The 13,063-nt window shown below is 37.0% G+C and overlaps 1 protein-coding gene across 6 annotated transcripts in view; it reads right to left on the bottom strand.

Annotated features, from left to right (window-relative positions):
• Positions 1–13,063, bottom strand: part of LOC144965555 (leucine-rich repeat-containing protein 49-like) — a 66,705-nt gene that overhangs the window by 42,888 nt on the left and 10,754 nt on the right. The window contains exons 1-2 of one of the 6 annotated variants that reach the window (XM_078901021.1): positions 6,102–6,398; positions 5,142–5,378 (exon numbers count right to left, since the gene is read on the bottom strand). The exons of 4 other annotated variants lie outside the window; for them this stretch is intronic. In XM_078901021.1, the coding sequence (XP_078757147.1) occupies positions 5,142–5,184 (43 nt within the window). In that variant the 5' untranslated portion in view covers positions 5,185–5,378; positions 6,102–6,398. Of the gene's footprint in view, positions 1–5,141; positions 5,379–5,946; positions 5,995–6,101; positions 6,399–13,063 lie in introns of those variants that run through there. One more of the 6 variants, XM_078901022.1, reaches the window with a different exon arrangement.

Below are 13,063 nucleotides of genomic sequence, written 5' to 3'. Positions count from 1 at the left end.
TGTAAACTTTCACTCACATTTTTTTTGCCGAGACGACTCGTTTCTGTGTTCCTTACACTTCCTCAGTCGGCATAATCCATTTGCAATGTCCGTAGAAAACTCCAAACTAAAGTTGTTTCGCTGTGTAGTGGTGATTAGTTTTGATGTGTATTGTGATGTGCTCTCATGTTTATATTATGAGTGTGTGTGTGTGTGTGTGTGTGTATGGGTGTGTGTGCGTGTAGGTGTGTTGTGTGTACATGTGTGTGTGATATTGTAGTGGAATGTGGTTGCGGCGGGGGGGGGGGGAGGGAAGAGGGGGAGGAGGGGTATAATGGGGTCGGGAGGGGGGGAGGGGGGGGGAGGAAAGGGGGGGGGGGAGGAAAGGGGGGGGGGAGGAAAGGGGGGGGGGAGGGTTATTTGGCCTTTTGTGTTTTGAGCTTGAATTTGTTAGAGTGCCTGCACATTGTCATCAGTTCAGATCTTTTGTTTAAGGTGCTATTGTTTCTGTGGTTGTGTAGTAAAATCTCCAGTTTCTCTGTCAGGCATAAATTGCATTTTCTAGCACCGCATCTGTAGGGGCTGCTTTGCTTGACGACCTCCCAGGTTATTGTTGGTGTTTTTTGTGTGTTTATTTGTTCCCAATAGTGCATTGCTAATTTGGTGCTTTTTGCTTTGCTTTCGTGTGTTATGGAGGCTTTGTGGTTGTATCGTGTTTTGAATGGGGGTTCTGTGCTGCCGATGTATTGTGCTGCGGTGTTATCAGTGGTTATGGTGGCTTTGTAGACTATGGCGCTTTTTTGGCAGTTTCCTTTAAGAGGGCAATTGTCTTTCTTTCTGCAGTTACAGTTGTCTTTATTTGTTTTGATGTTGTTGGGTTCGGATATGATTTGTCTGTTGTGGTTGGTAATGATCTGTTTCATGTTTTGTGCACAGCTGTAGCTTATCTTGACGTTGTTTCTGTTGATTATTTTGTGCAGACGGTGGTTCTTCGGGAAGTGCTTATCGATGAGTGCAAGGAACTGCTTGCCGATATTTGAAGTGATTGCGTTGTTGAACGGCGGGTTGAACCATATTATATTCCTTTTTCTGTTTTGTTTTGGTGTTGTGGCGTGTGTTAAATTTTTGTATTTCAGTGTTGAGGTGTGTCCGCTCTGTTTGAGTGCCATTTCGTAGTCTTGTTTTGTTTCGTTGAATATGTTTTCATTTGAAGAGAGGTTGTTTAGCCGTTGTTCTATCATGGTGGGTATTTGTTTTAGGTTACGATAATAAAACAAATACCCACCATGATAGAACAACGGTTAAACAACCTCTCTTCAAATGAAAACATATTCAACGAAACAAAACAAGACTACGAAATGGCACTCAAACAGAGCGGACACACCTCAACACTGAAATACAAAAATTTAACACACGCCACAACACCAAAACAAAACAGAAAAAGGAATATAATATGGTTCAACCCGCCGTTCAACAACGCAATCACTTCAAATATCGGCAAGCAGTTCCTTGCACTCATCGATAAGCACTTCCCGAAGAACCACCGTCTGCACAAAATAATCAACAGAAACAACGTCAAGATAAGCTACAGCTGTGCACAAAACATGAAACAGATCATTCCCAACCACAACAGACAAATCATATCCGAACCCAACAACATCAATACAAATAAAGACAACTGTAACTGCAGAAAGAAAGACAATTGCCCTCTTAAAGGAAACTGCCAAAAAAGCGCCATAGTCTACAAAGCCACCATAACCACTGATAACACCGCAGCACAATAAACATCGGCAGCACAGAACCTCCATTCAAAACACGATACAACAACCACAAAGCCTCCATAACACACGAAAGCAAAGCAAAAAGCACCAAATTAGCAATGCACTATTGGGAACAAATAAACACACAAAAAACACCAACAATAACCTGGGAGGTCGTCAAGCAAAGCAGCCCCTGCAGATGCGGTGCTAGAAAATGCAATTTATGCCTGACAGAGAAACTGGAGATTTTACTACACAACCACAGAAACAATAGCACCTTAAACAAAAGATCTGAACTGATGACAATGTGCAGACACTCTAACAAATTCAAGCTCAAAACGCAAAAGGCCAAATAACCCCCCCCCCTCCCGACCCCATTATACCCCTCCTCCCCCTCTTCCCCCCCCCCCCCCCCCAGCCGCAACCACATTCCACTACAATATCACACACACTTGTACACACAACACACAACACACCTACACGCACACACACACATACGCACACACACACACACACACTCATAATATAAACATGAGAGCACATCACAATACACATCAAAACTAATCACCACTACACAGCTAAACAACTTTAGTTTGGAGTTTTCTACGGACATTGCAAATGGATTGTGCCGACTGAGGAAGTGTAAGGAACACAGAAACGAGTCGTCTCGGCAAAAAAATGTGAGTGAAAATTTACATTATATATTAGCCCTAACCACCATTATCGAGCACTTTCGTACCTACAAGTACCCACCAACACTCATAAATATATATATATATATATATATATATATATATATATATATATATATATATATAAATATATATATATATATATATATATATATATATATATATATATATATATATAAACGATGATGTCAACAAAAATATATGTTACATCAAGGGACTTGAAGAATACAAACATCGACAAACTTAATAATGCCGCCTTTCAAATAACAACCTATTGACAACAGAATCGTGGAATAAGTGCGTTGGAGAAGTTTTAGATAGCCATGCACCAGTCAAAACTCGACTCATATCACGTACGCTCCTTGGTATAACGATGATGTTAAAACAGCTAAAACATCACTACGTACGGCAGAAAGGAAATAACAAAAATCAGGGTCATCAACCCACCTGGGACTGTTTAAAGTCTGTCATCGTCATTGGAAGACTGTGTGTCGGAAAGCGAAATCCAACTATTACTTATCAAAATTCAACGAAACACAATCGTGCAAGCAGCTTTTCGGCATTTGCAATGATTTGTTGGGACGAGATAAATCATCGCCATCTTTATCCAATAATATTCACGAAGGCAATCTCCCATTTGCATTTGCAAGTTTTTCTCTGAAAAAATCGAACCGTTTGAACAGTTTCGGATATTATTCAGATGATTTTACATTGAATGGAAATCTACTCTGCGATTTTCAGCCTGTCACCGAGGAGTTTGTTGAGAGCGCCCACAAAATCGTACGAGCTGGATCCTCTAACAACCCTAATCTTGAAACCATAATGTGTTGAATCTGTTACACCATCATTTACTATAATCATTAACGCCTCTCTATTATCTGGCATAGTTTCAACCCATTTCAAGACAGCTCTAGTTAAACTACTTTTGAAAAAAAAAACATCATTTACCAAAACAAATTGAAAAACTACCGTCCAGTTTCCAACCTTCGTTCCTCGAGAAGATTTTGGAAAAAGTCATTCTTTTTCAACTCTGGGCAAATCTCATAAAGAAAAATAATAATATAAGAACAGTTTCAGTCGGCATACAAGGAGCACCACAACACACAGACTGCCCTTCTTCGAGTATTCAACGATCTGACTCGGGACGCAGACGAAACCAAGCTGAACACAGCCTCTGCGTTTTAGATTTATCTGCGGCATTTGACTTTACTGACCATACCATACTGCTCAGTCGTCTTGAGAGGTTTGATATAAACGGCGCTGGTTCCGACCGTATCTTACTGACCGCTGTCGTGATAAGTGGTGTCAAATCCGATATATGTCCTTTGAAATTTGTTGTTCCTCAGAGCTCGGTTCTTGGAACAGTCCTTTTTACAATGAATATACAACTTTTTATTAAGAAATTTAATCTTTTATATCAATTTTACGCAGATGACACTCAAATAATTCTGTCTTCTCCATGTGATGACATTGAAAGTTTGATTGGACTAAGACTATTTGGGGCCTGTTTAAATGAAGTTAAAGATTGGATGATGAAAAGGCAGAAATTTTAATTTGTGGTCGGCAAAACATCCTTAAAGTGGCAAATATTAAGGGGCTTTCATTCGGGGATCACTTTATCTCTTTTATTTAAAAACATTGGAGTGTAGATTGACGATGATCTTTCGATGTCCAGTCAGGTCAATTACATCAAAACAATCTATCTTGAAAATCAGAAGAATTATTAAAATTAGAAACCTTATCCAAACCTTAACCAAAAATAACAGAAGTTTTTATTAATTCCTTGGTAGTTTCAAAATTAGACGATTGCAGTTCATTACTGGTAAATGTGACAAGAAAAAACAGATAGCCTCCAAGTAGTACAGAACAATACCGCTAGAATGGTTTTGAAACAATCTAAGTTCTTCTCAGCAACCTGCGTTCTTCAAGAACGTCATTGGGTTCCTGTTGAGAAGCGAATAATTTATAAAAATGCTACCCTGGCTTATAAATCTTTACACACTGGGTCACCCGTTGTATATTAACAATCTCTTAAAGGTATATACTGAGTGATGATAAGCTCAAATCGGTGCCGGTGAGGTCAAAGTTACTTCGTAGGGTGGCACTCAATCGTTTCAATTTGCCACCCCTCAATATTGGAATTCCTACCAGCATTTCTTAGGTCATCCTCATACCATCAATAATTTAAAACCCAACTAAAAACCCATTTGTTTCAAATGTAATTAAATGATGATCTGCTTGTTTGCGTACTTGTATATTTCAATCGATATTAATGTAAAGCGCTTGATGTCTGTTCCGACGGGGTAAAGCGCTATAATAATTGCAATTTATTATTATTATTATTATTATCATCATCATCATCATCATCATCATCATTATTATTATTATTATTTATTTATTATTATTATTATTATTATTATTATTTATTATTATTTATTTTTATTATTATTATTATTTTTACTATCATCATTCTAATTTGCATTATTATATCATGGTGATGAGGATGATTATGATGATGATGGTGATGACGATGATGATGGTGATGATGATGATGATGATGATGATGATGATGATGATGATGATGATGGTGGTGGTGGTGGTGGTGGTGGTGGTGGTATAAGCAATGGCGGTAGCGGTAAAAATCAAGTGTAATATAAAAATACGTTGTACATTGTATTACAAAACAATATATAACATTTATAAAAACAACCTCCTGATAAAGACGCTGGTGATTGGACGATAAAGGAGGCCATTATTAAAACACTGTTAACAAATCACCACTCTGGCGTTTTCAATATCCATCTCATTTGATGGGGATGAGATGTCCTTCATATTCCATCTCGAACAAGAAAATATATCGTATATCAGCTTGTTATTTCTGTCACAGTATGTAAGGTAGACTGATTAAGTTATTTCTTAATGTCCAAGCGTCATGAGACCACATAAACTGATAAAGGGATATATCATAATATGTGCCATTCTATATAATGAATCATAAATTTAGTGAATATTTTCTCTCTAGATAAGAATTTGTGTAAATAAAATTAAATGTGGCCATCGTATTAAACATCCAAAAATCTTCTTTTGAATAACTGTAATACTACTAAAGAAAAAGTCAAGGAAACCGAAACACGATAAAATACTACAGAACATGTCCAAAAAAAATATGAACTTCAAAATTTACTCACTCCAAGCTTTTAGTTAAAGTAACCTATGCTGTTATCTACAACAAAATGTATTATAAAGAGAGAGAGAAATCATATATTTGGACAGGGCTTCAAAATATGAATCACAATCCCTTTTAAAGCCTATACTGAGGATGGCAATATTGTTATTGAACCATGTTTAAAATGCATTAAAAATCAGGCATAATAGAACAGAACGAAATAACAATATTTCCACTCAAGTATCTACTTGCTTCACTTTGAATCTATTCCATCTTAATGCGGTTCTGGCTTATTTTACACCAAAAATGTTTTTTTTATTACATTATATTTACATCTTATTTATCTAACCTTCCATTCCATTGAATAAATCCCTCGTACTATAACATAGGCAGAACTAAAAGTATTGAAATGTTAAGTTAGAGGTGAAACTTTATCTTATTCATAAATCATAATTATAGTATCTATCATTAACATAATAAACTAATCACAATAAAAAAAGATACCGATATTATCATCCTAGAATAGAATAATCTCTAAATCTTAACTTCACACATGACAGGTGAAAAACAAGGATCAAATGCGCCGTTAAAGAAAACAAAATATCCAAAGAAAATGTTGTCATGAAGTGAATGCGACATTTGACGAATGAAATGCAAACGCATAGATCAATAAAGTCTTGTTTCAAAAGGTATTGAAAGTGAAACGCGTATCGTCTTTCCCCGCCCGGAGGAAGGCGTTCAAAAAATCAAAATCAAAACTAATCATTTGTGAACATAGCAAAATGATATGGCAATGAAATTAGCAAAGATAAGGACTTGCAATTTCAGTTGGCAAAGCGCCCACCACAGAATAAGGCATGGTACATTTATTTGGCATACGACCGTATTAGCACACCGGTACTATCCGAAGAAATCATAGAGGCCGATCAATCTAAATCCGGTAACGGGAGACAGTAGAGGAGAGTACGGATTAGGGTACAACTGCTTAAATGGGAAAAGTAATGTTTTTTTTTGTTTGGTTTTTTTTTTTATTTTTTTTATTTTTTTATTTTTGTCTTTTCTTGTACATTTCATGGCCCACGTGGTGTTAAAAAATGCAGCAATATAAAGGAAATATTTAAAAAGTGAGCAAGGAACCAAGCAATCTTATGTATAACAGCTTTCTCTGTAAATTACTCATACTCTATTTTGTCTCCGATTTATTTCGATTGATTTTGTCACAGATATTACTCAATGAGGTCGTTGCCTTTAATAAAAGACACACATCGCTTAATTGACTGACTGAAGGCTTGATTGATGGAATAATGATTGAACTTTACAGTTAGTGATGATAATATTTAATGTCAATCCACCATAAAAGTGGTAAAATGAAAACCATTTGAATCTGTTGTGTGTGTGTGTGTGTGTGTGTGTTTGTGTGTGTGTGCGTGTCTGTATTTGTGTGTGTGTGTGTTTGTGTGGTCTATATATGTATATATATATATATATATATATATATATAGAGAGAGAGAGAGAGAGAGAGAGAGAAGAGAGAGAGAAGAGAGAGAGAGAGAGAGAGAGAGAGAGAGACGAAGAGAGAGAAAGAGAAAGAAAGAAAGAAAAAAAAAAAAAAAGAGAGAGAGAGAGAGAGAGAGAGAGAGAGAGAGAGAGAGAGAGAGAGAGAGCAGAGACGTGTCTTAAAATGTATTTCCTTTTATTTAGCATATTTTATCGTATTCATGTAATTTTATCGGACGTGAAATTAAATGACAAATTGACATATTTATGTCCATAAAGCTCTATTACTATTATTGCTATCATAATTATCATCATCGTCATTATCATCATCATCATTATTATTATTATTATTATTAATATTATCATTATTATTATTATTATTATTATTATTATTATTATTATTATTATTATTGTTATTATTATTATTATTATTGATGTCAAAAAAATAAGTAAACGTCATGAAAAACAGAAAAACACAATACTGTATGAATGCACTGATGCAACGGGTATAAAACTTTATTGGATAAAACACTGTAGGCTCGATTCCTTCCCGTTTAGCCGGTTTCGGACTACGAAATTAAAAGTATGTGTACATTCTAATCCTCACCGGTGTGGACGGTGATCCCTATGAATGGGAGAGGCAATCAAGTCGATCAGGGGCCTTAGATGTCTTAGGGAGCCATAGATAGGCAGATGCATGTCTCCAATTAATTCCACACCTTTATTATTGTCAGCGTGTGCAATCTGTGTTCGATAATATAGCACTTCACAAGGAGGAAGCAAATCTGATCAAATCGTCTCTCTCTCTCTCTCTCTCTCTCTCTCTCTCTCTCTCTCTCTTTCTTTCTTTCTTTCTCTCTCTCTCTCTCTCTCTCTCTCTCTCTCTCTCTCTCTCTCTCTCCCTCTCTCTAAGTTAGCTTCTACAGTAAGCCTGTCTTGGGCTAAATGCAATATTAACGCAAACTAAATCTAAGCTGGAAGATAAAACCAAGATAATCCCAAAATTCATCAAATAAAGATATTAACATTTAATTTATAATCATTGGATTTTTAAGAAGGTGTCCACGTAGCCATTTCATGCAAATAAGAATACTCAATGAGGAAACTATCTTTTTTTTTTTTTAAATTATAGTTGTGTCATGAATGAAAGCAACCGATAGGGTGTAAAAAAGGGGAGGGATAAGCAACAAAAGCAAATTAGTGCAGGTTGTGATTATAGTTGAATGGAATGACATTTTCGGCAAAAGACACAACTTAGGCAACTACCAATCCGTTTAATTTGGAGTATTGCCACAGAACGCGTTCATTCGTGAAATACAACTCAATTTGATCTTTCTTTTTCAACGCAACCTTCCTTAGTTGTTGTGTGTGTTCGTTTGCGTGTGTGTGAGAGTGTATATGTGTGTGCGAGTGTGCACGCGGGTGTGTGTCTGTGTTGCATTATTGTTTTTTGTTTTGTTTGTTTGTTTGTTTGTTAAGCGAATTTTTTCCTTGCTTTTTTGTTAAATTGTTTGCTTTGTTTCGGAAAGTTTTCTGTTCGAAAATATTAATTTTATGTAATTATAAGCTAGTTGGAAAACACTTTTGAATTTCAAGTGCACTAGAATTGGTTAAGTAACAATGCCAAAAAATTGCCTCAGCTGCTTGCAACAACGGGTTTTAGTTGTAAATCCATGGCTACACTTGACTAATGTCATAAGTTGGTCGCTGAAGTGACCTTAAAGTAAATATCACAGACAATACTAAGGACTTTTAGGTAGACTTCATTTAAAGCTCAAAAGCAATCTACATTTGTGTCCAGCCTATGGCCGTCAAAAGTCTCACAATCAACCAGACAGTACTATGGGATCTTCGCCAAAAGGGAAACAGTCAGATAGTACAGAGACGCCACCTTTAAATTTGGCTCACAGGAGTTTCAGACACCACTCGTAGGAATTTCAATGCCGAAAGAGGAATTTCCGCACACAAGAAAAAGGAATTGGAATGACATTGTGTTTATATATCGTATAGTTCTAAATAGATAACTGATTAGAATTATATTATGATAAATAAACACAATGCCAAATACAATCCCAAAGTTTCCTTATTTCAAATGAAGTAAAGCGCCAAAACCTAATGGTAGAGATTTTAGTATTAGTATTGGTGGTAATGTGGTGTTGGTGGTTGTAGTAATGATGAAGATGTGATAGTGGTTGTTGTTGTAGTAGTAGTAGTGATGATGATATGGTGGTGGTGGTGGTTGAAGTAGTAGTTGTAGTGATGATGATGTGGTGGTGGTATAGTGGTTGTAGTAGTTGTGGTCGTGATGATAATGATGTGGTGGTGGTTATAGTAGTGGTGGTAGTGTTGTTGATGTGGTGGTGATGGTGGTACAAATGGTAGTGATGATATTGTGGTAGTGGTGGTAGTGATGATAATGTGGTGGTGGTTGTAGTAGTAGTAGTGGTAATGATGATGTGGTGGTGGTTGTAGTAGTAGTGGTAGTGATGATGTGGTGGTTGTAGTAGTAGTGCTCGTGATGATGTGGTGCTGATGATTGTAGTAGTAGTGGTAGTGATTATGATGATGTAGTGGTGGTTGTTGTAGTAGTAGTAGTAGTAGTAGTAGTAGTAGTAGTAGTAGTAGTAGCAGTAGTAGTAGTAGTAGTAGTAGTAGTAGTAGTAGTAGTAGTAGTAGTAGTTGTAGTGATGATGATGTGGTTGTAGTAGTAGTTGTTGTGATGATGATGTGGTGGTGGTGGTTGTAGTAGCAGTGGTAGTGATGATGTGGTGGTGGTGGTTGTTGTAGTAGTAGTGATGATGATGATGTGGTGGTGGTGGTGGTTGTAGTAGTAGTGGTAGTTGCAGTGATGATGATGTGGTGGTGGTGGTTGCAGTAGTAGTGGTAGTGATGATGTGGCGGTGGTGGTGGTTGTAGTAGTAGTGGTAGTGATGATGTGGTGGTGGTGGTGGTTGTAGTAGTAGTGGTAGTGAAGATGTAATGGTGTTGGTGGTGGTTGTAGTAGTAGTGGTAATGATGATGTGGTGGTGGTGGTTGTAGTAGTAGTGGTAGTGATGATGATGTGGTGGTGGTGGTTGTAGTAGTAGTGGTATTGATGATGATGTGGTGGTGGTGGTGGTTGTAGTAGTAGAGGTCGTGATGATGATGTGGTAGTGCTGATTGTAGTGGTAGTGGTAGTGATGATGTGATACTGGTGGTTGTAGTAGTGGTGGTATTGATGATGATGTGGTAGTGGTGGTTGCAGTAGTAGTGGTAGTGATGACGATTTGGTTGTGGTGGTTGTAGTAGTAGTAGTAGTTGTGATGATGATGTGGTGGTGGTTGTAGTAGTAGTGGTAGTGATGATGATGTGGTGGTGGTTATAATAGTGATGGTAGTTGTGGTAGTGGTAGTGATGATGATATGGTGGTGGTGGTGGTTGTAGTAGTAGTAGTTGTGGTACTGATGATGTGGTGGTGGTGGTGGTGGTTGTGGTAGTAGTGGTAGTGATGATGATGTGGTGGTGGTTGCAGTAGTAGTGGTAGTGATGATGATGTGGTGGTGGTTATAATAGTGATGGTAGTTGTGGTAGTGGTAGTGATGATGATGTGGTGGTGGTGGTGGTTGTAGTAGTAGTAGTTGTGGTACTGATGATGTGGTGGTGGTGGTGGTTGTGGTAGTAGTGGTAGTGATGATGATGTGGTGGTGGTTGCAGTAGTAGTGGTAGTGATGATGGTTGTAATACTAGTGGCAATGATGATGATGTGGTGATTGGAGGGGGGGGGGGGGGGGTATCCTTGGAACAAATTGACCTCACCGGAATTTGACGGAAGTTGCCCGGAGCCCGGAATTTTTTGCTCCAGACCGGAGTTTTTTCCGGTGAAACCGGAGTTTTGGCATCACTGGATAGTATCTAATATTACTAATACAAAGTCACTCAGAGAGGATTCTAAGCTGCTAGAAGTTGTGGACCGTAAAAGTGATGTAAACTAGAGGAGTCTAAATGTCGTTTGTTTTGTCTTGTTCCCTTATACATGAGTCACATTTACTACCTTTATCTTTCTCTCCAAAAGTAATATAACAGTTTGTTTTTAAAGAACAAAATACCAAACACGTTTCGGGAACAAGACCCTTCTTCAAATGATAACCAAAACAGTAAAAACGTCCATACATCACTTAAAATACAGACACACTCCGTGTTTGGTATTTAAGTTTGTTCTTTTTTTTTTTTAAAGCTGTTATATTTTTACTCTTCATTACTTTTACAGTCACTCAGACACATGGAAAAATATACAAATACAAATACAAAAAATAACTTCTCTCAGAGAAAAAAACAAGACTAATTATTATCTGTTTCCCTCACACGATGGCTCTCACCAAGGATGGGGAAACATTGAGTCATCTAAGTCTAGAACATGGCAACAGAAAGCAACGAAGAAAATAACAAGGAGATCCAAATAACCGTTTGCTGATTCGAGTTCGAATCTATTTCGCTTATTCAACATGAATGACAGCCGTTGTCATAGGAAATAACCATGCATCTTTTTAACACTTTGAAACAATTTACAACATTTTGAAGCATGTATCTAGGTCATTGCGAACAGCAACAACAATAAAAACAAAAACAGAAAAAAAAAATTAAATAGGAAAACTGACTGATTGACACTTCCAATACGAAAAAGCAGAAATTTCTGTCACACGCATTATTTGCATTGACTGAGAAAACAAAAGATCAGGCAAGCAAAAGAAATAATGGATGAGAAGGAGCTCAGGAGAAGTATTCATTAATTGATAGAAAATAAGACAATTGAATTAAATAGTAATTCGACAAGAATATATAGCTCTTAAGCTTTTATCGGTACCTAATCTAATATGTCCTTTGAGAGCCACGTTTAACTGCCCACTAAATTGTTGTCAAGAGTTCTTGGTATTAGTACTTGGCTAATTTCTAAAGGTGTAATTGTGATCTTTCGAGGTGTCAAGACTTCATACATTGAGCAAGTTGATTGGGATTACTCCGCCTAAAATTGATATGGACAAGTACGTGACAAGACTCTATACAAACAGCTCTTCAGAATAAAGTCAGTACTTATCAATTCATAAGACCTGGCCTATTGCCTTATAGTTAGATTGAATGGTCAACCCTCATTATTGATTTGAGATGGAACAAAAGAGAGGCTAAGAAAGACTAATAATATGCAAATGACAAGACATTAATTGAATCTATAAACCATATGTTACCTTCGGGCCTACACTAGTTTTTTGTTAATTTACATGACAGAAAAAAGATTTTGAAACACAAACTATAATCAAACAAATAATTCAATTATTCTCAAAATATGTGACATATTTATTATGTAAACAACATGTTGTTCTACAAACGGATCGCATCGGCACCAGAAACCAATATCGATGACTATCTGAAAACGCTTTTCAGATTTTTAAAAAAATCAATTGTTTTATTTGTTGAGGCCGGGTTTGTATCCAAAACGGGGTTATTTTTTATGATTAAATTCCAATGCTCTTATCAACATTCAGTTAGTATTTTTTACTCGTTGTGCATACTGAGTAAATTAAATAGTCTTCAACTCTGTCAAACACCTGAGATGTTTCGACTGTTTTTACCATTTCAATACGGACTCTTTAAGTGCTTGTAATCTTGTACTATCAGCAACTTTCTGACGTTAAAATCCTGCGCAACTTAAAATATATTATGCACATTGTCTCACAACATAGCATATCACTCTTGCATAATAGTGATAATAATACATTCCACGTATACCCAATGGCACGGCAGCATTACCCGAATGGAGTGATACATCGATGCTGGTCACACTAAGAGGCCGATTGCATAGCTAGCCAGTGCCCATTCGATCGATGACCTCCTTATCTCTTTATGAGATGTATTTAGTTAAGCCTTTCGTAGGTGCCAGAGATACATACATTTCCCTCTCACATTCAGTGGAGTTTGACTCGACCATTTACTCCATA

Source organism: Berghia stephanieae, chromosome 2 (assembly GCF_034508935.2).
Source record: "Berghia stephanieae isolate SIO BIC M18660-M18661 chromosome 2, UCSD_Bste_1.3, whole genome shotgun sequence".
In the NCBI taxonomy this organism is placed as follows: Eukaryota; Metazoa; Mollusca; class Gastropoda; order Nudibranchia; family Aeolidiidae; genus Berghia; species Berghia stephanieae.
This window is presented reverse-complemented; position numbering and strand designations above follow the sequence as displayed.